This window comes from Amphibalanus amphitrite, unplaced genomic scaffold, assembly GCF_019059575.1.
Source record: "Amphibalanus amphitrite isolate SeventyFive unplaced genomic scaffold, NRLGWU_Aamphi_draft 000181F_arrow, whole genome shotgun sequence".
In the NCBI taxonomy this organism is placed as follows: domain Eukaryota; kingdom Metazoa; phylum Arthropoda; class Thecostraca; order Balanomorpha; family Balanidae; genus Amphibalanus; species Amphibalanus amphitrite.
In genome coordinates this window covers 317,014-343,310 of record NW_024881676.1, presented here as the reverse complement: position 1 = coordinate 343,310, position 26,297 = coordinate 317,014, and the positions used below count along the sequence as shown (strand labels likewise).

The 26,297-nt window shown below is 50.7% G+C and overlaps 1 protein-coding gene across 1 annotated transcript in view; it reads left to right on the top strand.

The window, feature by feature from the left end:
- LOC122384100 (glutamate decarboxylase-like) overlaps nucleotides 1-25,329 on the top strand; it is a 42,892-nt gene extending 17,563 nt beyond the window's left edge. The window contains exons 2-10 of the mRNA XM_043371114.1: nucleotides 7,953-8,189; nucleotides 16,285-16,485; nucleotides 16,812-16,930; nucleotides 17,217-17,329; nucleotides 17,744-17,882; nucleotides 18,160-18,306; nucleotides 19,000-19,149; nucleotides 20,341-20,538; nucleotides 20,827-25,329. Coding sequence (XP_043227049.1) covers nucleotides 7,953-8,189; nucleotides 16,285-16,485; nucleotides 16,812-16,930; nucleotides 17,217-17,329; nucleotides 17,744-17,882; nucleotides 18,160-18,306; nucleotides 19,000-19,149; nucleotides 20,341-20,538; nucleotides 20,827-21,012 — 1,490 coding nt within the window. The 3' untranslated portion in view covers nucleotides 21,013-25,329. The remainder of the gene's footprint in view (nucleotides 1-7,952; nucleotides 8,190-16,284; nucleotides 16,486-16,811; nucleotides 16,931-17,216; nucleotides 17,330-17,743; nucleotides 17,883-18,159; nucleotides 18,307-18,999; nucleotides 19,150-20,340; nucleotides 20,539-20,826) is intronic.
- Nucleotides 25,330-26,297: the final 968 nt, after the last annotated feature.

Below are 26,297 nucleotides of genomic sequence, written 5' to 3'. Positions count from 1 at the left end.
GAGAGCCATGCCAGCAGAGTCGGGTTTTTCGGCATTCACTGCCGTCACAGGCGCGCAGGTGCTGTTTCCCCGCTGCGCCGTCGAGAAGGTCCCCGTCGGGACAAAGTACGTCCAAGAACTGGCAAAGCGTATGTCAGAAATCGATTTCGTCACACTCTCACAGGGCTCGAACCACGCCCGCACACCACCGACGCACGTGCCACCCGATCTCATGACATGCACACACGTGTGGGTACGCGTTGACCGCGTGCGGCACTCTCTGGAGTCCCCGTACCGCGGCCCCATGCGAGTCATCAGACGCAGCCCTAAAGTGTTCACGTTGGAGCTGCCGACTGGCGCCCACGACACTGTAAGTGTCGACAGACTCAAACCGGCACACATGCCGCCACCTGAGGACACGCTTGGTCCGAGCAGTACCGAGCCTGCGGCTCCGGAGCAGCAGCCGTCACCGTCGACCTCGCTCGGGTCCCTCGCCACTGGGGCGCCCGACGAGCCGACACCGACGCCAACGACTACAAGACCGTCCAGCAAGAGGACTTCAAAACCTGGAGTGACGTCTTCCGCATCGCCGGCCAAGGACGACAAGCCGTCCGCGGCTGCGCCGGTGCACACCCGCAGCGGCCGCCGCGTGCAGTTCCGGCCGCAACCGGACTTCCGATACTTTTAAGTGCGCCCGCGTACGTGCGTTCGAGGACGATCCTGATCGCGTGGCGCCGACAGTGAAGTGATAACTGCGTCGCGCGGTGTAGTGATTCTTGCGTCGCGCAGGACCGTGCAGTGACAATTGCGTTGCGCCGTACCGTGTAGTGATTATTGCGTCGCGCAGTGAAGTGTCGATCGCGTCGCGCACCGAGTGATGTGAAAAGTGATTGTTTTGGCTTATCGTGTATGCGCTCCGCGCTGAGGCGGTGAGTACTGTGGTAACCACGTGTGTCGCCGGCCGGCACGGGAGTTCCCGGCGCAGACCGATTCGCGCGCCGACTTGTGACGTCGCTACCCCGCCCCGGCGCTGGGGAGGCGGCCCAGGACGTGTCTGTTCGTGAACTTTGTCCCATCACGATGCGACCGCGTGTCTGCGGCCTGCGCTGCCGCAGTGCGTCGGCCAGTGACCAATCCGCGCTCCGATCGGCAGCCACGTGGTGTCCGAGTGCTTCTGCGCATGTCTGGACCCGGCCCGCTGCGTCGGGCCGCGCGCTACCCCGGGACTTCTGGCCGAGCTCTTGGCCCGAGCAGACGCGTCACGTCTGGCTCCGCGATTTGGCCCGTTCTGTCCGGGATTTATAACTTAGATTAGGCAGGGCATATTTGGCAAACTTGGATTTCATTCTCGTCTCTTCGTCGCTCCATTGTCTGATTCGCTGTTTTGGTTTTTGACTTCGTTTTGGTAATTTAAATATAACAACCCGCTCTTAAATTAATTCTTTTACTTGGGGCCGTTTGGATCGAACTGATTGAATTTTTGGAACACGCACCAGGTTGATATTTTCCATTTCTGATTAACGTAAAACCCAGTCACTGATATGTGGTGAACTGCCCCACAGCACCACAGGTGTGCAAACACCTATTTTTGCACACCCACAGTTCGTTGTGGGGGCCCATGCGGCCCTGGCGCTTGAGTGTCCCAAGCCGATTCTCGAGGGCCCCAGCGCGAGCCTGATGGTCCCGCACCGGTGCCTGAAGGCGTGAACAGGCTCTAGTGTTATCTCAGGGGTTATCTCAGAACCCCACCCACGCCATTTTTAGTGCTCCCACCGGCTCTTGAGGGCCCAGGCCGATGCCCGATCGGGCCCCAAGTCGATGTCTAAAGGTCCCACGCCGGTGTCTGAGTACCTACATGGCTAGCTCAGGGATCCACGCCAGTTTCTGAGGGCCCTAACCGGCTCTTGAGGGCCCCTGCCCCCTGCCCTCCTTAACCTCCTCTTGGGGCCGATGCCTAAGGGTCCCGCATCAGCACCTGAAAGCCCCCACAGTTATCTCAGGGCCCCACCCCAGTTTCTGAAGGCCCTCACCGGCTCTTGAGGGGCCCTAGACCGATATCCAAGGACCTCTGGCCAATGCCCGGGGCGCAGGCCGATGCCCGAGGGCTCCAAGCCGTTACCCGAGGGCCTTACACAGCTATCTCAGGGTATAATGCCACTTTCCGAGGGCCCTAACTGGCTCTTGAAGGCCCCAGGCCGATTCCTGAGATACCTGAGATCCTGAACCTGTTTGTCAGTGAGTGAGTATGTGAGTTTGTCCAAGCTTTTTTGGACCTGGAGTCAAAATGGGTGGACCGATCGGGACGAAAGTGGGACCGTTTGATTCGTCTCCGGCGAGGTAAACTTTTGGTGCTGGCCTCGGTTCGCTCGGTGCTTCGTGGCACATGCTATTCCGCTTCAAAGTTTCGGTGACACGAAATTTTTTGTCAAGGCTACAGGTCAACCAGAGGTCACGGGCAAAGCCATACTGGCGGGACACATCGTTAACACCTTGAACCAGTTTCCAGTGGGGTCACCGTCTGCTAGGGGTGCAGGCTGCACGTGCTGGGGGCGGAAAACCGTTTTGACGTGAGGTCCTCTGGCTCAAAGAAATTTTAAGCTATCAACCTCAAAATCGGTTCAATGGTAGTCCCAGGCAAGGCCTCCAAAATAATGCACATTTGGTTGAGCTAAACTCTGTGGTGCATGAGCTATGCACGTGCAAGCCGATTGCACCCCTTCGTACGTTGCCACGCCTGCAGGGTAAACGGCAGCTCTAACTGGTTCAAAACTTGCAGGTCATAAGAAGAATACATTTGATCACGACATTCCGGCGAGATAATATCCGAGGGGTGCAAGCTGCGCGTGCGGGGGGCGGATAACGGTTTTGACGAGGGATCCTCTGATCCCGGGAAACGTCGATCTAGCGACACAAAAGTCAGTACACTGATAGAACTAGACACACGCTACATGATGTCATGAAAATGACTGCACTGGGGTGCCTGGGGCATGAACTATGCACGTGCAGTTAATTCATATCTTACTGTAGGTAGATATTCACACCAATCTCGCGTGCTTTCAAGCATTTTTGGGATGTTTCGGTTGGTTTCAGGTTCCTGGTTCAGTCCAAGCTCAGTCTGGGTTTCGGTGGTTTTGCCCGGTGTGTGCCCTCAGCACCGTTCCTCCAATTCTGGCCCAAGGCAACGCAAGAGCGCTGCCGGCATCTAGTTCTATGTACATGAGGTATTCCAGAGGCCGTTATGGGACCTTCAAAGACCGTGTGCGGTGCGCCGGTGACCCTTAGAATTGCCGGCGTTGGGTCTCAGGAGCTGGCGTGCGGCCTTTATGGGGCCCCAAAGCCAGCGTGTGGACCGTAGAGCAATGGGGAAGCTAAGGGGGGCCGGAGGCCAGACCCCCATAGGTCATAGGGGCCAAATCGATGGGCCCAAACATCCCGCCGGCCGTGTTTTATTTTTAAACTAATTAATGTAATCCATGATAAAAAGAAGTGTGCCAACATCAACTGTGCAAAAGGTCTCTCTGAGGCCCGTAGGGGCCCTTGAAGGTCACTGTAAGCCTTTAGGGGCCTGCTTGGTAAAATCGGAGATCGATTTGGATCACGTTGCATGCATGCATGTGCATTTACTCTGCTCATGCATCTCCTGACCGTAAGATGCTCGCTCAGTCATCTTACGACCGTCAATTTTGAAGGTTTTCCCGCCCCGCTTCCTTAGAACCGGCTTATTCCGGAGCAGTGGCGGCGCTGACTTTTTGGAAGGGGCCCGGCGTGAGGTGGGGGGCCCAGTCGCCACATCTTGCACACCCTACGAGAATTTGAATCCGCGGTCCCTGATCACCGACGAATCGCCACCGGCATTTCGCGACCCCAGCGCCTGATCTCCAGCCTCCAACTGTCACTGGGGCGGACCTGGGGCTTACCACACCCAGGCTGGGCCGGCACTGGGGGCTTACCACACCCGGGCTAGGCCGGGAATGGGGGCTTACCACACCCGGGCTGCCGGAGGAGCTTACCGCCGTCGCCGCGGGCTTACCCCCTCCCCCCGTCATTCCCGACGTTTCCCTCTGTCTCTCTCTAGATCCGAGCGGGCCGCACAGAGCGCCGCTGAACCGATTAACGTCGATCGACGTCGGAGCGATTTAAAAGCGTTTTCAGATTGGTCCGGAAGTGCCGCGGATTGTGACAAAGTGGGGGCGGCCGCGGGGCACAGCACAGACGGTAAGAGGCCGTTCTCAGCCGCCGGGAACCGACAGATGTGCCGGTACCGGGCCCGGAGCGGTAGGAGTGCAGAGACAGAGAGGATTTCCTGAGCCGTACTGAGAGTAGAAATTGTTTTCTTGGGCCAGGTGGTTCTTGAAAGAATAGAACTACAATTGCTTCTCAATTGAAGAGATTGAAATCAAAAAGAGCTCTTAACGCTATATAAACATAAAACGTCCAGGGAAGCAACGTTTTCAAGCGCACTTATGAAAATACTGCAATCCTCGTACCTGTGTAATGTAAGATAATCAAACGGAATAACACCATCGCGCCACGCTAAAGAATCACTACACAACTCACAACTATGTAAGCTAGTTATATATATATATATATATATATATATATATATATATATATATATATATATATATATATATATATATATATATATATATATATATATATATATATATATAAACTGGTGTTTATGTCTAGCTTGCAAGCAAAACGATCACGCTGGCCATTGCATTCAATGCGCGTTTGCGTTTGCACAAATCAACCGCGATAATCTATTCCAGTGTAGTATGTATTTAGGCAGTGAAACACACCTCCAGCACTACGAAATGCAAACCACGCAGAAATGCGACACCACCCAGCGTTACCACTTACCAGGGCGCTAATCTAAAACTAACAACATCGTTACTCCACGATAAACCTGCTTTACACCAGTACTGATCCGCCTACCATGAGCTCGTGTCCATCCCGTGAGCCGTGCGCTGGTCAGCAGCCGGGGACCCTCCCTCCGTAGGTCTGTCCGAGGCGACCGACCCCAGTCCGGAATCCGGTGCCACTCAGCTGAGACCGCGCGTGATTAGCCCGCGGCGATGCGGGGCGCCGCGGCTGGCGATGACGTAATGCGATTACACATTACGGATTGTTTGTCTACAATCTGCGTGGGCGTATTGAACGCGGCAGGGGAGTCACAGGTCGAATGGTCACAGGTCAACGGTAACGGGGAGGAGGAATCAGCTGTGAGTGAAGGCATGCTGCAGCATGCAGCAATAGGTATATGAACGCAAGGCAAAGCCGTTTGCTCAGTCTCATTTTGAAGTTTTTTGCCAAGCATCAGTTGTTTGAGTAGTTTAAGAGGTACGCATTAGTGTTTACTTCACCACTTCTTTCTTTTTACCTTCCCTCTTTCGTATCCTCTTTCTTTTCGGGATAATCTGTATATATAGCACACATCCTCTCTCTCCCTCGTCCCTCTCCCTCTCTCTCTCTTTCTCTCTCTCTCTCTCTCTCTCTCTCTCTCTCTCTCTCCTCTCTCTCTCTCTCTCTCTCTCTCTCTCTCTCTCTCTCTCTCTCTCTCTCTCTCTCTCTCTCTCTCTCTCTCTCTCTCTTCTGACAAAAACAGCAGCATCATTCTCTCTTTTTTCTCTGTCCAACTGTGTGCCGAACCTCTCGCCTGTGCTGGAGCCGGCGAGCCCCGTTTAATTAAACCCCGACTAACAGATGTGACCACCGATCAATAAGGCCCCAAATGCGCCGGCAATAGCAGCTCCGTTCACCCTTACGAACCACGGCTGCATACGACGAAAACACGCGATATTGGCCTCTTTTATCTGGCAGGGCTCGTTCATTGTTGAAATTGCTTGCTGTCGGTATTCAGTTTGTTATTTCATGTGCTTCCCGGAAATGTTGATGAAGGGTTGGAAAATGGTATGCGATGTACTCATATAATATTCTTGCGTATTGAAGAAACTACGCAGATTTATTATGAGAATTGAGACACGCAAAGCATTCCAATCGGCCTTATGCATAAAGGCACTCGGCAGGAAGAGCCAGGCGCATGCTGCACCGCAGCACAGGCAGCTACTGCGGTACAGTCTACGTTTCAGGTTCGAGCGCGGCGCCGATCCCAACGGAAGAGAGCGGCGGTGTGGTCGCACTTGCTTATTGCGGCAATGGAGAAGCCTTCAAATTAAAAGAGACTTTGCATTGTTTTCATCCCTAACCTATAATATTATTGCAAAATATTTTTTTTAACGTAACCGTTAGAGCCTAGAGGGACGTCTTCGGCTATACTTCAAAAAGATTTCCCGTCAACCAAACACCAAATTGTAACATGCTGCTCAGTGTTTACCAAGCAGGCAGCGTGCACCGCGTGAATCGTGATGTGTGTTTTACTGATTTTATTTATAATAGTTAGTTTATGTGTAGTCCGACACCTTCTTGCGGACATCCCGTCTAAAAAGAGTCGAATTTGAGCCTGTCTGTCGGCTCCCTGACCAAACACTGTCATGTTTATCAAATAGCGGTGCAAAAAGGTAGTCATCGCCCCTATCCACCGCAGTATTTGGCCCCCACCGGCAGTACATCAGGACCTCTCATCTCCTATGTTGACACCGTCGCCGTTTCACGTTCAGTAAACAAATCGTTGGGTGGCAGCCGTGCCGGTGACACCACCAGCTCGGCTACAATATCTCCCCGTCCGGGAGATACAATATCTCCCCGTCTGAGAGCGACGAAATGAGCGGCCGTCTGACGTGGCTGCAATATGTTGCCGTCTCCCCCGCATTCCGCGCCCAGCCGCCTGCAAAGGCATTCCGAGCATCTGTGCGCCGGGGCGGGAACAAAGTCAACGGAGGGAGGCGAGGGGTGCCGTCCCCCTGGAAAGGAGTGGGGCTATTGAAGGCAGCTCGGACGGAAAATACGGCATATCCGATCTGCATACCCAGGATGGGATGGTGTGTTGAACACTCTTGACACCGAAAGATGCGAGAGAAAGATACCACATCTTTCGTTGAGGAAAATGGTATGCAAAAGACTGAAGGTATACCACAAAACCGCTGCTGCAGCACTATTATTTGCAACTTGGCTAAATGAACTTATTTTTTTCTGACAGCAGCGCTGATTTCAGTCACATTCATTGTGTGTTCTATGCTAAAATCTCTACACCAAAGCATTGCAAAAGCCGTTAGTTGCACGAGACGAGAGCATACACTAGATCGACGTTTGCTTTGGATGCAAACAAAGCCATGTTTGTAGTCTCACCGGTACTTGTGTGTGAATGATATGATGAACGTAAACGATATGTGTCGTATCGACCTTCTTACACCGCTGTGCCGTGTTCCAGCCACCGCCTCCATCTGTCAGCCACTGCTACACCACGTCCACCACCCATACCAAAACCACCGCCCCATCCTAACACAGCCTTCACCAAGTCCTGCCACGGCGGCTGGCCGTCGGCCGCCAGCGGTATTTACACAGTCGGGAGCAGCTGGCCCTCTCCCCTCCCCTCCCCTCCGGCTCTGCCCTCCACCCCTCCTCTGGGCCTAATTGAGGATCTCGCCCCATTGATTGCAGATCCCGCATATATAAATACGCCAATTAGTCCCCAGTTGGCGCCCGCCGCGATTTAATTCCTGCTGCGGCAGCGGCGCGCGGTAGAAACAGGCGACAACAGCCTGGGTACGGGCACGTCCGGAGACTATACTTTTAATCTGGATAGAAATACAGGCAGAGAGACAGACATATACATATCCGTATACACACAGTTATGACCTGAAGACAGACTGGCAAGACGCATCTTGATATTTAAGCATCTTTGAATACATTGGCAACATTAGTATTTTGCGCTTTCTCATCTAAGCGCCTGTATGAGATGGGCAGAAACCGAAACTGTCATAGAGATGCATTAATCATCCACTAACGAGTATTGACCACAACTGTCAACTAGTAACTACCCTCATCATCTCTACCCACTCGCTCCACAGATCTGCTGCCCAGTAATGGTGACGGCTACCCGGAGACCAAGGAATTTCTGCAGAGCGTGGTCGACATCCTGTACGACTTCATCCAGAAGACGTTCGACCGCAACGAGAAGGTGATCGACTTCCACCACCCGGAGGAGCTGAGGCGGCTGCTGGACCTGCGCATCCCGGAGCAGGGCGTCACCATCGAGCAGCTGCTGCAGGACTGCAGCCAGACGCTCAAGTACCAGGTCAAAACAGGTCAGTCCCCAACGGCCGAGACGGGTCCGCCGCTCACAGAGTGCATGAAATGTCTTAGCATGTCCACGGCCATTGCCAGTGAAACAGGACAGGGATAAAAGTGTGTTTCTTTTGACTACAGAAAGGTGTGTTACTTGATAGGGGAGAGTGGGGTAATTTGGCCGCTTTTTTTTAGAAAACGATGTAACTAAAAATCGACAACACATTTCTGCATTTTCTCAACGCGGACAGGTGTGGCATACATTTTACTTTCTTGGACAGTAAACTTGAAATGATTGAGTAACTACTTATATTGAAATTGTGGCGGATTACACAGGTCTGCAAAGCGGCCAAATTGCCCCAGTAGCAGGGTTATTTGGCCGGGGGTGTGGGGCAATTTGGCCGGTGTTAGTTTGAGGCCATTATTTTTGTTATAGGCGAGTCAGCTTCACATTCAGCAATGACGCGTGTCCTACGACGCATTTGAAGCATTTTGGAGGTTGACTCAGCCGTCACAGGGGTCGAAAATAGTCAAAATAGCGGCTCTAGATGCGATGACAGTTTTTTTACGAATAACTTTTGAAGTAATCAAGTTAGGCCAAAACTAAAAACACCATCGTAATTCTCTCGTCATTCCGCATCGAAACATGTATGTGTTGACCTCGAAAGGTCAAGGTCAAGGTCAAGGTCAAGGTTGGCTTCAGGTCTCGTTACTTCAGGTCGCTTGACCTCAAGGTTACGTGAGTTCAAGGTCATCATGTATATCATTCGATGCGCCTTGACGAGCTGAACACAATGAGACCATTTGCGCGGTTGTATCTTTTTTCTGTAAGTATTTATTAGCAAAAAAGCGTTAGTTAACCTTTGATGACGTCACATGCCCTTACAGCTGTCCAATAGGAAATATGGCATCAAGGTAGTCAAAGTTGGTCATGAATTATGTCCTTTATGGTATAATTGACCATGACAACTCGGCCGTCCCAGCATAGTGACTCTGAGCGCACCGGCCAAGTTACCCCGCTAGTCCCGGCCAAATAACCCCACATTGCCATTCTGAAATTTTTTGTCTATAAAGTCGTCATGGCTGTACAGAACTAGATGAAATTGCTCTTGGAGCCGCTGAACACCCTCAAAAATGGCGCTACTAATGTTTTAATTCGTTTACAGCCCAAATACTACATGTTATACAAATTTTTAAACGGAAGTAAAAGTTACCATTTTGTAACGTAATTCACCTTTTATCAATTTTGAATAAAACTAAGAGGGGGAAAGTTTTGATATTTGTTCTCGAGTTAATTCTGCCGATGACAAATGAATAGAGACCTAAGTTATTTCATTCACTTTTATCAGCTTTCGTACAGGTGGGGGCGGCCAATTTACACCACCGGCCAAATTACCCCACTCTCCCCTACTTCAATACCGTTTCTACAGGGTAAATTAACAAGCAGTTAAAAATATTTTGCAAATTTCTCTCCAAAATTCACTATTAGCAGTCGTCTAAGAATAGCCAGTTCTAAAAGAATTGTCATCCCCCCCCCCATCAACCACCTCGCCACTGCCTTCGGCTGGCGGTCCCAGCGCCCCTCTAGCCCGTCGTCGCCGTCGGAGGCGGCGCGGCGGAGCTCGCCGCTGATATCTGGCGGCGAAGGAAATTAATTCTGTAATCCGACGCCTAAAGTTGGCCACTATCGCTGCGGCGGCAAGCTGTCAGCGGCAGCCGCCGGCGACGGGCACAAAATGGCGGGCCGCCCCCGAACAGCAGCCTCCTCCTCGACGGAGGGTGGGAGGAAGGAGGACTTAAAGCGGATAAAAAGTAGAGGAGGAGAAGGAGAAAGGGGTTAAGAGAATAAAAACAGTGCAGAGAGAATAATTTCGAATAAAACAGAATAAAAAGAGAGAAAGCAGAACAAAGAATAACATTGCGGAGGCCCATTAGGTACAGAGATCAGACTGACGTAGGGGAAAAGGGAGGTGGAGAGAAAGAGAAGATGAACAGAAGACGAAAGAAAAGAAAAGTAGAAAAAGCAAAAAAGTAAGGTTACGAGGGCATTTTTTATATCACAGATGTATTGGATGGATAGTGTGCGAGAGATATTGACTGGAGGGGATAAAAAGAGTCCACGAGTGGCAAAAGAGGAAAACAATCCGTTCTTATTTATCTCTCAACATTTGAAGTGTCTGCGGAGAAGTTTTCCGGAGCACCTCTGCAGCCGGAGCCTGAGTGGTGTCTGTTGACTTCAAGTGTCTCGAGTGGGAGCGCTGAGAGAACTCAGCCCAGCCGGAGACTCTTGGTGGCAGCCGCCGGGTCTTCGTAAGCTACCGTCCCACTCGTTAGCTGATAAAACCCCCTTCTGTAGTGCCGAAAGAAATCGTGCGTTTGAATTGATACTTCTTCTACCTCCGCTATCAGTATGCAGTGTCATAAATATCATGATAGTGGTTATACTAGGATGCCTTAACTGATCCAGCCTCTGACTGACATGCATTTGAAATACGTGCTTTCCTTCACGTAACTTCCACATCAAAAGCAAGCACCGGCAACTGTCAAACGCAGATGCCCTTCTCCGTTTGTATTTTTCTCCACAAAAGTCCTTGTTTTTCTCGCGCCACGCTCTCCCATTCCAATCGGCTCCGGCGGATTGAGGCGGGCCAAATGTAGGTGAGAATTGCCACGTGCCCGTATTTATCTCCATATCACGAGTGGCTGCTAAGCCGGGGGGTAAACACACTCCCCTGGGCTCTAATTAAACTGTCAACACTCTCACCAACCACCACTCGGAGCAGCTCTCACACACAGCCGCGAACGCTACGAGCTGCACTGAGCGGCGCCCCTCTGCCAGCCAGGGGGAGATTTTTGTCGACGTTTGCGGTGTGAAAGCGCGCCGCGCGAGGCCGACCGGCGGCCGTCACCGCCAGCTGATGGATGGCCCCCGACCGGCGGCCGGGTTAAAACACTTGGCGCTGTGATGGACGGCCGGCACGCGCTAATACTGGCCGATAGACGCCCCCGACGTGGCACGGTGAAAAATGGACCGGACGCCGCCACCGCCGCCCACGGTAGTGCCAGCTAAAGCGGGGATTACATTGCAGCGGTCGCTCGGAAAGCGAGGCTCAAACGCAGTGGCGACAAAAGACAACAGCATAAGCCTTACGGTGACAGGCATTCATTTGATCAGATGTTTCGTTCTTTCGCTGTTATGCTTCGGCATATTCTGTCGCCTTATTCCAGAATTTTTGTTTTATTTAGACATCATTTCTCTATCCTGCGTTTCTCTTTTTTTCTTTTAAATCTTATTTAATGCTAATCGCTTTTTATCCAGCTCATTTCACCAGGTTCGTATTTTCCGTATTTCTCTATAGCATGAGACACGCATAAGCAATGTCACAGGGAAACCTGCCCACAGTTAGATGAATAGAATATGCAGAATGCCAGTCCACTATTGAAGACCGACTGACGACCATTTACCATTGCTATCCCACGTCTCGCGTCCCACGTCAGAAGCATGGTCGTCACTCGTACATACAGCTCAGGCGGCAGATCGATCTCGGAAATATGGGCGATGTCAGTGGCAGGCGGTGCCCTGAGCGGCGGCAGAGCGCCCCCATCGGTCTCTCTTGACGCCCGCGCCAGACGAGGGTCAGCGACGGGCTCCCCGGGCACGGACACAGAGCGGGACGGGACGGGACGGGATAGAACAGAACAGGACAGGGTCAGAGAGGCGAGGTGCAGTGTGGGGACTTCACTTTTACTGCAGGTTATAACTAAATATAACCTGCAGTAATATAGAAAAGATAAATGGAACAGCAGCGAGAATAGGACGGGAAAATGCGTAGGATCGGATCAGCTGGTCAAAAAGTAGAGACGAGGTTGCGGCATCTTGTTTTAAATAGTTAACATCACTAAAGCATCTTTAGCAAGAGCATCAGTTCGCAATGGTGCTCATGCTGCCTCCGGTTCTTTTACATGAGCCCACAATTCTTGGTCCTTTGACCCCGTCTCCCAGCATCATTTTTCAGTCGTGTCAACCTTTCCCAGTTTTGCTTCCTTATTATTTCAGGCCCTGTTCTCAGTCTGTTTTTCTGGTTTCAGTTTGTGTTCTCAGTACTATCACACTGCTATTTCAGTCCCTGTTCTCGGTCCATTTCTGCGCCGTCCCGACCTCTGTCTGTCTGTCGCCGCGGCCGTCGTGTTGCCGTTTCCCGTGGCCCTCTGCCTGGCCTGTCTTTCTATGGCCGCAGACGTCGTGTTGCTGTTTCCCGCGGAGCTCCATCTGTCCGAGGCCAGCCCCTCTGTCCCTTTCTGATTCCACCTCCGACTGCACCCTGAGCCCCCGCACGCGCCAGATGGTCCTGTCCCCAGCCGCACCGACCCGCGGCCGGCCCCACATAGCAAAACAGCCGCCCCGCCCGCCCGGCCAGCCGGCAAATACGTCAGACTGAAATATGTTGGGGATTTTCATTAAGACCCCTGGCTTTGGCCTGATCCCGAAATCTTCGTATTTTTGGGCGCTCTCCATTACTTTTCACTCAGCCATCGGAATTGGGAATTATTCCGGAATAGAGTCGTAACTAGACTGACGAACGCGCGACAGGGGAGGCTCCCGCCCACGGCACCCATTCAACCAGATGGCTTATTTACGGCCGAATAAGTGGTCCTGAATGCCGAATGGTTGGGCCCGTATCGGCGGACCGGGAAGCACACAATATTGGCCGATGAGGTATATCACAAACTCTGACTAAACGGGCGGCGGCAGAGGGAATAAAGGCGGCTGATTATACGGGCAAATATCTACGAACAAGGGTTGATTTATTTGAAAGAGATGAGATTTATCAGGTAATCACTGGCGAACTGCTTATCAATACTTCCCTTTGAAAAATAAACTTACGACCGACACGTGCAACAAACTTACGGAAGACACACATGAATCCGAAGGTCAAATAAATATTATAAAAAAAGAAAAACAATAAAAAAATGTTGTGCAAAGCAAACACCTACCGGCACGGGACTTAGGTATCCCAAAAGTAATGCATAAAACATTTTTCCGGGTGTTTACCAAGCATCGCACCTAAATGCAGGCCTGACTGATCGGGCCCCCACTTCTCTTTAACAGCAATATAACTCTAAGCGAAAAAAGGAACCAAGGTCTGTTCCGCTCCGTTCTGATCCTACTGTCTGCTCCGTTCCGTCCCGCCTGTCCATCCCGTTCGACCGGAGCCAGCGCGGCGGCGCCGTCTCGGCACTGCCGGATCCCGGCATCACCCCTCTGTCGTCGCCACCCTGCCTCTCCAATCGGGCTTTTAATAACACTCAGTCGCCGACGGGGGAATTTATTAGGGGATGATGGTAGCATCTGCGTCCGCCGATTACCATCAAAAGCTTTATTTACGCGGCGGAGCTGTCTGCCGCCGCGGACGACGGATGCGGCGAGGCGCCATGAACCAATAGATGGACACCAATTACCGCAGTAGTCGGAGCCGATGGGAGACTGTGTCCTACAACAGCGGCCTCGGCGACCCCGATTGGTCGGCGGAGGGCCGTAAATTTCTCCGCCGGCTGGCCGGAACGACCCGCATTTGTGGATTTCAATAAGGAGCGGTCTATAAATTAGGGGCTCATGACCGGGCGGCTCCCATTTGATGGGGCTAAACCAATAACGCCGCCGCCATTGGGTCAGCACTACCAATCACAGTAACAACAAGGCTCAGGAAAATCTGAACAGAAAAAGGGCAAATTCCCTTATTCGATGGTCAGGCGTAAAAACAAGTAAACATTGACGATTCGTTGCTCTTTGCAGCCTCATGAAATACATTTACACCAAAATATAATAATGCGGCTGAGATATTCCAAATAAGACAGTTCGTTCATACGGTAAGCGAATATTTGACTTCAGAAAAGGTCTGGATGAAGTGGATGGCTCTGAGGTAGCAAACAAAATCTGATAATCAGGAAACGTACGAGTACTAATTTCTCTGTCTTCCTGTAACCCACCGCGCCGGGCAGTGCGCTCCGATATTGCAGCGTCACTGGCCGACCACAGCCGCGCCCTTCCTCTCTACGTGGAGTGTCGGCCGGCGGTGACGCAGAGGGGAGGGGGAGGGGGGCGTCACGTGTCCCTGACAGCTGACTGGCGGACCGTGTCCGGCTGTCGGCCGCCGACACTCGAGTGGCCGTGACGTCACAACTCCCCTCAGGGGTGCCCGGTCAGCGGCAGTGGTCGGTGACAGGTCAGAGGGCGGACGGCGGGGGAGGAACAGTGAGAGCCCCTCAGCGCAGCCGGTGACGGGTCAAAGCGAGGATGGTGAGGGAAAATACACCTTTTTGCACTCAAAATAGGCATCTTTTCATTCAATTTCGGCGAATTGCATTCAATTTTAGCGATCTCTCTATTCGAAGCAAATGAGAGATCGCTAAAATTGAATGCAATTCGCCGAAATTGAATGAAAAGATGCCTATTTTGAGTGCAAAAAGGTGTAAAGGGAGTGCAGAAGGGAATGGAGCAAAACATAACACTTGCACTACATGTAAGGGAAGAACGGGAAGACACTCACGCTTCTTGCCATCTCTGTAAATCTCTGTAATGGGTGTGAAGCTTTAGTATGAGATATTGCATAAAGGACGGAGAAATGAACACTTTGGGCTTTTCGCCACTGTGAGCGGCCAATCCCCAACAAAATTGGCTGTCTGACATTCGACAAGACGAAGAGCCCGAGCCTTTACTCGGAGAAGGAGGCACGAGCAGCGTCGTTTGCTGTCATCGTCAGTAATTTGTGATCATCTTCAGGCCGACGTCCTCGTCTGATTCTGGCAGAAATCTTCCGAGTGGTAGGACACTGGTCGTTTAATTAAAAAGACGGTACTTACAACTGTCCCAAGTTTGCGAACGACATTGAAAAGGGTAGTCATCTGAAAAATATTGAAGCTTGAAGGTGGCAATTCTTTTTTCAAGCTACGAGCATTTACAGGCTTCTACATTTCTTTGCCTGCTCCGCCGCCCTGACTCCATTGGATTCATGCAAGGATCCTAGTCATCCACACAGTGCCGACCCACCGGGAAGACTGTCATTCTCCGGGCAGGTCGCATCTGGCAGCAATTAGTGTGTCGTATTGACGCCCCCGTCTCCGGGAGACGACCACGGCCTCCGTCCCGCGCCGGCCCCGCCGCCTCTCCTTCCGTTCAATCGGCGCTGTTTTGATTCGATTACGCCCGCTCTCTATAAATCAGCTCGCCGTCGCCGCGGCGACACAATGTGTTCATTTACATCGGCCGCCGCGCCATTCAGCCGCCGCCGACGCGCCAAATATGCCGACCACAGATAAGAAAACCACTTACACCGCCACTGACACTAGCGGCGGCGGCGCGCGTGCTTTTTCGCGCGCCTCCTCTGGCGGGAGGGCGCTTCACAAAACGCGCAGATAAGTGATTTAGCGGGTGTGTCCGGATGCTGCGCGGCATGATAAACGCGCCGCGATTTCGCCACCGCCGCGCCAGATTTCGGCGCGATTGCGGCACATTGGCCGTCGGGCAGGAGATTGGGTGGTCGGAGGGAAATGAGATATGCCCGGCGGCGGGTAATGTCCCCCGGGGAACGGCCTCAACGGCGGGTCGCACCGCGCCGGCGGCCAGACCTCGGCGGGTCGCACCGCGCCGGCGGCCAGACCTCGGCGGGTCGTACCGCGCCGGCGGCCAGACCTCGGCGGATGTTGCCCACTGAGTTATGGTTCGGATAAATGGAATTCCTAATAGGGCCGCCGGGCAGTCAATCATTTGCAAACGATACTGGGGTGGTGGTTATGAAAATGTGGTTAATGGAATATATTTTTGCATAAGGTCCATGACAGAGTGAATGCAAAATGGCAAACAAAAAACAATGAGGCACTGTTCTGTGTTGTCGATACCAACGATATAAGTACATGATAAAAAATACATGTGCATAGAGACCTCTGGCTCTGTACAGTCAACTAGGACATGTGCAATTCTACAGGCCCATCTTGCCCACAACTGACCTTTGGCGAAAGGTCATCTTCTTCATGACCAGGTTCTCCGTCTCAGCCCTACTTTCCTCAGGCTGCCCACAGCAGCTGAACCAGCCTGACCCTGTGGACCCCCTCCCTCAGGTCACCCGCGGTACATGAACCAGCTGTCCACCGGTCTGGAGGTGGTCTCCCTAGCCGGGGAGTGGCTGACGGCCACCGCCAACACCAACATGTTCACCTACGAGATCGCGCCCGTCTTCATCCTGATGGAGGCCGAGACCATGCAGAAGATGAGGGAGATCATCGGCTGGCGCGACCACGGCGACAGCATACTCTGCCCCGGTACATAGAGAACAATGTTCAACGCGATCTAATTTGGGCAGTAGTGTGCCATTCACCAAATCAAGCATCAGCGACAAACGTGCATCAATAATTTGATTAGCCATGTGGACATCGATAAAAAACTTTGCACACTTACTTTGAGGATAAGGTCAAGTAATGAAACTGTACATATAGCCATGTGGACATATAAACTGATGTTTTGCACCTACACTCATGGATAACTTCATTTAACGGTTACTACATTTCTTCAGTTTGCGCTTTAGGATTTTCAACATGTAACATGGCCTCAAATGGTCTCTTGTATTCCCCTGATGCTGTGTTGGCAGGCGGCACGATATCGAACCTGTACGCCGCACTGGTGGCTCGACACAAGATGTTCCCCAATGTCAAGGCCCAGGGTCTGTACGGCCTGCCGGCGCCCCTGGTCATGTTCACATCTGAATACGTGAGTGAACTGGTGATATAAAGGGCGTGGGGGAAGGATTACTCAAAAGCATGAGCCTACTTACTATCTGTGCCTTTTTATAATAACTATGACTCAACAAAAAAGGATGAATCTAATTAAAAATATCAGGTAAATGAAAATTATAACTTCACGGTTAAAGTCATTAAATCATGCTTAACTTGATGCGGAAATAAATGCTACCAATGTACCTCATCATACAACCAATTGCTGGCTCCCCCGCACCAGTGCACCGGCCTCTCGATGACCCCTGCTCCCCGTCCGTCAGAGCCACTACTCGATCATGACGGCGGGCGCAGTGATCGGTCTGGGAACGGACCACGTCTGGGAGGTGCCCTGCGACAAACGCGGACGGATGGACACCACCAAACTGGAAGCCAGGTGAGAACGGGCAACGCCAAACTGGAGGCGAGGTAAGAACGGGTAACGCCAAACTGGAGGCCAGGTGAGAACGGACACCACCAAACTGGAGGCCAGGTAAGAACGGATACCACCAAACTGGAGGCCAGGTAAGAACAGGCAACGCCAATTAGGAGTTCAGGTGGGAACGAGCCAAATAAAACGCGTAAGGAAAGCGTTGCAGGTGAAACAATAAATTAATCAGATAGGACGGACACAATTGACTTTCGGTGGAACAAGTTTGACAAAACTACTGCAACCTATGCATTGAGACTTATCAGTTGACTTTACTTTATGTAAGGTTAAAAAACTGTAGATGGTGACAAGTTAATTAACCAACACCCAGTTTTACCGATGTGATCTGTCAAAATATTGAAAAGTTTCTTTCATCGGCAGGATTTTGGAGGCGAAGCAGAAGGGCATGATCCCGTTCTTCGTCAACTGCACGGCCGGCAGCACAGTGGTGGGCGCCTACGACCCGATCCACGCCATCGCTGACATCTGCAAACGCTACAAAGTGTGGATGCACGTCGACGTGAGTTCGGAAAAGTAGTAGCTTTCTTATGTCAAATGCTGAGATCGATGTGGATTGGCTATAGCGAGAGTTTCATGAGTCGGAATCAAATTGCTTTTACCTAATCATGTTCTGAAAACAATGCTTTTTGAGCTTCAAGATAGCCAATCACTATCAAAATAAACCTTACAAGAGAGTTACTATACAAGAAAAAAAGTCGCAAGTATTTGATGAATAAACATTAAACAGGATCGAATGCACAGGAGTTCTGACCGCTTCCTCCACGGTGACCTCGCAGGCAGCCTGGGGCGGCGGCGCCCTGCTCTCACCAAAGCTGAAGGCCCGCCTGTTCGCCGGCATTGAGCGCGCCGACTCTGTCACGTGGAACCCACACAAGCAGATGGGTGTGCTTTTGCAATGTTCGACCATCCACATCAGGGAGGACGTGAGTCATCAGACGAGAGAGAGAGAGAGAGAGAGAGAGAGAGAGAGAGAGAGAGAGAGAGAGAGAGAGAGAGAGAGAGAGAGAGAGAGCACGTGAGCAAGGGAGAGCATGCACGGAAGAGTGAGCAGCAATGTCGGCTGCTTCTATCAGACAGTGTTTTTCCACAAATTCCAGTCATTCTAGAACGACGTCAAATGAATGGAAAGTCGTGTGGAAGCAATAGTTTGATTCCGCAAAGGAGCAAATTAAAATAAGCGATTGGACGGGAATGCGAGCTTTAAGCAAGGATTTGGGGAAAATTACTCGTTGCTTTTGCTGCTGTAAAAGTGCACAGATATATTGTGCATAAAATTTGCGCTGGATCTTTTATAGTTTTCCATTTTAACAAAGAGCCATTTCTCGTGACTGATTCTTAAAATCAAAATAGATGGGAAGCCTAGTGCGCGCTCACACAATTGTTGAAATACCTAAATAAGTCTCTCACTTAGCGCATAATCCGATAATGGTGAAAGCATGGCCAAGATTTAATCGCATAAGAGTAAAAGCCATCGGCCTCTTTCTCTCGTCCAAGTGCAGCTTCTTTTTTGCAATCACCATTTGAAAATCGAATGGCATTAAGCAATCTAAATTTGACTTCAAATGTTCAATTATTTGTACGAACACCAGCCAAACTGTCGCTCCCATCGTTTACAGGGCCTACTGATGAACTGCAACAAGATGTGCGCCGAGTACCTGTTCCAGCAGGACAAACACTACGACACCAGTTTCGACACGGGCGACAAGGTCATCCAGTGCGGCCGCCACAACGACATCTTCAAGCTCTGGCTTCTCTGGCGCGCCAAGGTAAATGGCGCGGAAAGAGGAGCCGTTTCGCGGAGATCTAATGCGAAGTGAGCCCTGTAATAGCCGCGCAGGGGTGATGAAACTGATGACAGAACTGAAAGTTGGTAAAGAAGCGGAGTATTGTATTTATCAGGAAAGGAAGGTGTTCAACTTTCGGTCTTTGGTTTGCCTTTGTTCATGTGGTACATACATCACAGCTGACGTTTCCAGCTAAGGTCTAAATACATATTCATGTCCAAACCAAGGCCCTATATACCGTCCAAACTAGGAAGCCGGGAAATAACGATGAATGCATGCGATTCAGTATCACATCAGTTCATTGAACGACAGTAAAATAAGCAATAAGCAGCCACAATGAAATGCAGCGCAGCATCACTTCGAACGCGGACTCGTAGCAACGTCAGGCGGTTATAGAGTACTGCGGTACAGTATCACTCCAGGCGCTGACGGCTAGCGACATCTATTGGCAGTATCGTGAGTTAAAGTCGAGTCGTGCGGCGTAGCATCACTTCAGGCGCTGACGGGTAGCGGCATCTATCGACCGTAATATGAGATATAGCCGCGTCGTGCGGTACAGTATCACTCCAGGCGCTGACGGCTAGCGACATCTATTGACAGTATCGTGAGTTGAACCGAGTCGTGCGGCGCAGCATCACTTCAGGCGCTGACGGGTAGCGGCATCTATTGACCGTAATATCGAGTTATAGTCTCGTCGTGCGGTACAGTATCACTTCAGGCGCTGACGTGTAGCGACACCTATTGACAATAATAAGGTTTATGGTCGCGTCGTGCGGTACAGTATCACTCCAGGCGCTGATGGGTGGCGACATCTATTGACTGTTCAATAGGCTGAGACCGAGTCTCGTGGTATGTTCATTGTTCAACATAACCTTCCTGTGTTATCGGTGCCACATCCAAATAACAGGCAATGCAAGCGTCCCCACTCCAATCCCAAGTCGCAACAGCACGAATTTAATGCCGTATTTCTTACCTCTAGTATATCATATTCGCCCGAAACGAAGCACCACAACATACTACGTTTCACATCCCATAACAAATCGTCTTACACCTGTTTCCCACCAAAATACCTGCCTGAAACCCATACGCACCTCTGTCAAACGTTTGAACATACATGAACCTTCTCTGAGCTTTCCAACCCCGTCTGACATCATTTATCTTATATCTACCCAGGGAGATAGCGGGTTCGCGCGCCACGTCGAGTACCTCTGGGACGTGACCGACTTCATGGTTCAGGAGATCAAGCGGCGCGGCGACCGGTTCTACCTGATCTGGGAGGAGCCCGAGTGTCTGAACGTGTGCTTCTGGTACGTGCCGGCCCGACTGCGCCAGACGCCGCACGACGCCAACCGGGAGGAGGAGCTGGGAAAGGTCAGTGGCAGGCGCTCAAGGCTTTTTACAATTGAGTGCAAGATTGAGTGTATCATGAAAGAGCATTCAACAGCGACGTATGTTTACGTAGCTGAGGTATAAACGAGCAGTTTCATTTTCATTTGAGTTCATATCCGATCAGGAGTAAAATATTTTTTCTGGCATTGATCACTTCGGTTACTCAACCACGCATGGAACCCCGAAACGAGTGTGAATTTTTATCAAGCAGACAGCAGTAGACGAAGCATTTGTGCGTGCTGGCCTCACTGAGCTTATGCTCTTTCTCAGCTGTGCCCGACAATCAAAGCTCGAATGATGGAGCACGGCACACTGATGGTGTGCTACCAGCCTCTGCGCACCACCTCCACCCAGAGACCCAACTTCTTCCGCAACATCATCAACAACCAGGCCGTCACACGCGACGACATCCGCTTCATGCTCGACGAGATCGAGCGACTCGGTAACGACCTGTAGACAACGCTTCCCACAGCGGCCGCCAGAGGCGCTGTGCACCACCCGACAGATAGCAGGAGCGGCGGGCAGCCGCTGAAACCTGCCGTCGCCGGAGAGAATGAATGAATTCGGAGCGAGTTTATTTACGGATGTATTTCTTGTTTGTGGGAAATCAGGGTAGGATGTATGTGTTGTGGGATGACGCGGAGATGGCCGTTCAAGCAGGGTTTCTGACGACGAGAGCGAAGTGATACGTATGACGTTTATCAACATCGTTTATTGCCGTGTTAATGTTAGACACATCGTGATGTTAATGTTTGTGCTGACGACGGAGCAAGGTGGCCTGTCCAGGGCACTTTGTGCGGCGCGAGTATCATCAGAGGCTGGTCGATCTATCGATATTTATCAACGTGCTGTTGTTCGTGTAGATTGATGTGCAATGTGATCGTTGTGCTTATTATCAAAACGCTACGTTTATCACAGTTATACCAGAGCCAAGTTAACGTTATTTACGAAAGTTGAAGACAAAGGCTTATTTGAATTTCACATATCCTTCTGAGAGTTGTGAGCGCGAATGCTTGTTGAACATGATATCAGAAATTACTTGCAGCGAATGTGATATAGGTGCTAACCTAGTTTCCCGTTGAACATATGTGATGCGCACGCAGCTTGTCGTTCCCGTTAAAGGTGGTGTCACGGACCTGTCTCTCGACACTGCTGAGCGTGAGAGGGCGATTTCTGTGTTGGATGTTTGGCAACCCTTGATACGTGCTCAAACTCGATGCGCGGCCCCATCTGGTGGGGTCCACAAACCCACCAGCCCCGGTTACACCCTCGTCTTCCCAATCCTCGGTTGGCACGGTCTTTTTGTGCCCGGAAAACACACTATCCTCGATCAACAAACAATGTATAGGACGGGCCTTCTCGCTTAAACTCAATGGACTCTAACTCGTCTGTGTCGGTGCAGGGCTTATACCGATAATTTATTCCACCGTCTAGCACTGCAACAGTTTCACCATGAAATTGTAATTATAAAAGCACATTGTTACATGGATAATTGATTTGCCAGTTGCCATCCATTAAGGACTTAAATTATGCATGGTTATTATATGGATGCCTTCCAGAAGTCAGTAGCACTTTTGTCTTCCAAAATTCTTCCTTGGCCGATCTAAATTAGTGGGCATTTCAGCTATGATGTGTAACATAACACATTCCTGACCTTTGATGTACTGTTGTCTGGGGCCACTGTGTATTATACGCACTGTTGTCTGCACTGCTGTTCTTTGCGCTATCATCTGTTGTCTGCATCCTGTCTGCTCCATCGCCCATGTCGTGTTGTCAGCTGTCTGGCTGGGCGCTGTCTGTCTGTTGTCGCTGTCTGCTGTCTGATGTCCCTGTCGGCTGTCTGCTACTATAAGCTGCTTGCATTGCATCAATTATCTTCTACTGATCTTTATCTGAAAACGAGGGCTTCAGGCCATCATTCTAATTCTTCCCGTCAATATCTGGCCGTTTGCATTCACCGTCTCTCACAGCAGCCGCCTCCTTCTCTTACACTGCACTGGCCTGGGTCAGTCATTGTCACTCCTCTCCTAGAGCAGCGCCCTTCATTCACTTCTGCTGCACTGCGCTGCCTCAAAGTTCTCGCCGGTTTCACTTCCTCATGACCGGCCCTTCGCTGCACGCTTCTTATACTCGCCGGCCCCTATTGGGCACGAATCTCACCAGCTCGGTGGTCCCTTCTGTGGCCGTCGTGGAGCTGTCCGGAGCTGTAGCTGGCTTTACATGTATCAATGTTATGTGCCCGCGCTTGCCAGTAAGCTTCGGGCCGTCATTCTGACTGTTTTGGGTCCGAATGGGATGGGATTCCTGTGGGGACTTTGTTTAGGGGTAATTTTTGTATGGTTGATGCCGATGGTGATGGGCGTTCGAGAGGTGTTTGCATAATGCACATGTAATTATTGTAAGAATGTGTGTGTTTGTACGGGTGCGTTTGTTTTCACAGCAATGTTTCCGACGTTCTTGAGTTGGTACCGAATTGTTGCAAGCTCTTCTAGTGCTGGTGCTATAACTAGTGATAGTCTGAACAGCGGAGCAAGGCATGTTGTACATATAGAAATGTGTGAATGGGCCGACGATTGGCGGATGGTGTTGACACTTAAATGCTTTTTAAACGGGATGTTGTGATCCGGAGGGTTTGCTTTTGCTTCATTTTTGTAAAGTTGCACTCAGATGTTCTTCCAAAGGATGATCTGACCGGGAACTTTTGGTTTGAACTTTTTTACTTGAAGCGCTTTATTTCGAATAAGTGTGTTCTGACGTAAGCACGTTGTGTCCCGGTCTGTATTGTATATCGATGTAGCGTCGTCCCCGAGGTGGACCCCGTTTCCAGCTGACCTGACATGCCGTAGGGCGGGTCAGTCGCTTCCTTTATGCACGCTGCGGCCAAGCGCCACTCACAGTTCGACTCAGTTCTGCCGGTAGTGGACGCATGCCGTTTTGTTCCTGCACTGCATGCCGCACAATACTGCACTCAGCACTCGGTGTATTGGTAGCATTGGGGACCGTGGCTGGGTAAAGCAGCGCTGACATGCCAGTGAATGGTCGGAAATTCGTTTACGTCACAAGACGGCTCACTTCTCAATTGCTTCTGCCTTAAGCATGATTATCATGCTACTGAAGGTTATCCAAATTACGTATATATGACGATTATGCTATGGAAAGCCCCATAGTGACCATCCGATCCTTTGCGGCATGTTCAGCGTTGCTTTAGCTGCCAGTATCTATGCATTGTTTGTGTGTAGCATCTCGAGCCACATCGCACAATGGCACGACACAAAAGCACCGTCACAGCACGCCAAACCGGGATGGGCCAGATGTTCCCTCCCACGTGGACCGATCCTGACTACACCTTATCGAGCACCTCACTTCAAATAAAATCACCGCACCGCATCAGCACTTTAGACAAATGACTGACCTTTGACAGTCGCTCTCAAACGGCTGTCGAAAGCTGGAGGAGAATTAAGTCTTCCAAACGGTATCTTCCATGAGAAAACTATGTCTTCCAAAGCGGTGTTCCTGGTTATTCATGTGTGACGTTGCCATTAAACGATGTGCTTCCCATGATGCTGGTCCGACCATTGCGACCCCGCAATATATAGCTTGTATCATGTGTGCATAAGTGTGCCGCCTTTTGGCGAGAAGAACCGAAGTTTACATTCGGGGCAATAAGATCCAAGTCTTCCAAGCTAGGATAAGTGTTGGGCGCTAGGGTGCCGCCCAATGAGTCTGAGGTAGAGAGATATCAGATGTGTGAGTGAAAATTGCGTTATGATGAGTGTGCTGTCATGATATATGTGCTGATGTGCAATTCTACATGCTATGGGCGTTGGTTTGTTCTGGCGCCAAGAAGGTATCGATGGTAGAAAACAGCGATCTCAAACGGTTGACATATTCCGATTCGACTAATATAGCCCGTTTAGGGTTGGCCTTCGTTCCAGCTTGCCAATAATATAATTTATCTTGCAAAAAAGTTATGTAAAAAGGTGACAGCATTGCATTGATTGAAACCATAGCACAAGATGACTTATACCTATTGCTAAGTACCTAATAGCGGACAATCGTTATGTGCGCGCGTGTGTGGACAAAGCGTTTCCCTATGACCAGGGACGCGTTGTAATCCAGCTTGTCAGCTTGTCTGTGAACGTGAGGAGCGAGCGGCTGCTTCATTTGCTTTAGTGATCTCATGAGAGAGTGCGATGCATGAAACACTGTTCGTCGTTATGCTTTCGATAACGCAAGCTAGCGTTACGAAAGCTGTGTTGCTCGTTGTTAGCAGGGCGGTTAATATTTTCATTGTATTCAGGACGAATATAGCTTGCACACCTATGTTTCATAATCGCTGTAACCGTAAATGTGAGAGCCGTTTTTAATCAACCATTCACTTTAGACGTTTGAATGGTTATCATCAGTGTCACTATGTCTGCCTAAAAACGTCCGTATTTGTTTTGTGGTAGTCATACATTGGACGCCGCTGTCATTTGTCCGTACCGGACTCGTGCGCTCCTTCCGCGGACTTGTGCAGCCCGGACGGGACTCCCTGCTTCTTCTGTTGCCGAGCTGTGTCCATCGATGTGTAGAGCTGAGTGTTGTGCCCGAACCGCCGAGCGGCGACGACAGCGTCACGAACCGTGTCGTGACGCCCTGTGACGTCACCGCCCACCTGGGAGTGACGTCACAGCGGCGTCACGACAGAGCGTGAGCCCCGGCCCCGCTCTGTGACGCTATGTCAGCGTGCACTTACGTGCATCGTGTAGGCGGGCAATAAATATACGAAAAACAGCATGTTGTTTTAATAAAAATGAATGAAATAGGGGTTGGCTAAGTAGGGATTTGAGAGTCTTAGCTAATAGCACAGGTATTCTCAAGTGGGCTGCAGTTGCACATGATAAAAGCACTGACGGGATCAAGATGCTTATGGATAAACAAGTCTCATAACAATAACAATATCCGTGGATTCTCTGAAAACGAATCGATAGTCCACGGATTCATTAAGAATTACCCGGAAAATCCGCAATCTCACTAGCTACTCGTGAATTCGCAGAATCACGCACACTGTTTCACTCATTCACGTCACTGTCACGCTTCAGTAATTCAAGGACTAGTGAGCAGTTGCTAGGATCCACTAATTATTTTACGATCTCAGGGTTTGGTGTTTTGGTTGAAATGCGTAAATATACGTCTACCAATCATCAATAAATATTTGACCAAACAAACAAAAACACAGACCTGTCCTGTTGGTTTGTGCGTATACATAAGCTTCTTTTCCCTCCCCGGTGGCCCAGTTGGACCACCGACTGTGTGTCCCACTGGCCTACCCGTCTGAACAGCTGCAGGCAGTACCGCGGCGCCCGCCCGCGGTCCATCAGTGGTTACCTTGTTTGGGCGGTACTGCGAGCAGCCACACGCCGCTGTGGGTTACAGGCGCATAGACACACCCACGGAGACATCCACGGAGACGGACACAGGAGACAGAGGAGAGACGGTGTGTGCTGCTGGTGACGGACGGAGCAGTGTGTGTGTGCGCTAAATTCGCTCGGCATATTTTGTTGGAGAATGACGCCGAGTGAGTGTGGCTCCTGGGTAAAGTGAGAAGACCTTTGAGTTAACTGCAGCGCCACAGACTGAGATTATCCGAACGGTTGAAGGAGAGCACAACTCCACAGCAGTTTTGGATATAGGAGGAAGACAGCCAACATCGTCGCCGTAACATCAGAAGCGAACACCTGCAGCAGACCGACGAAAGA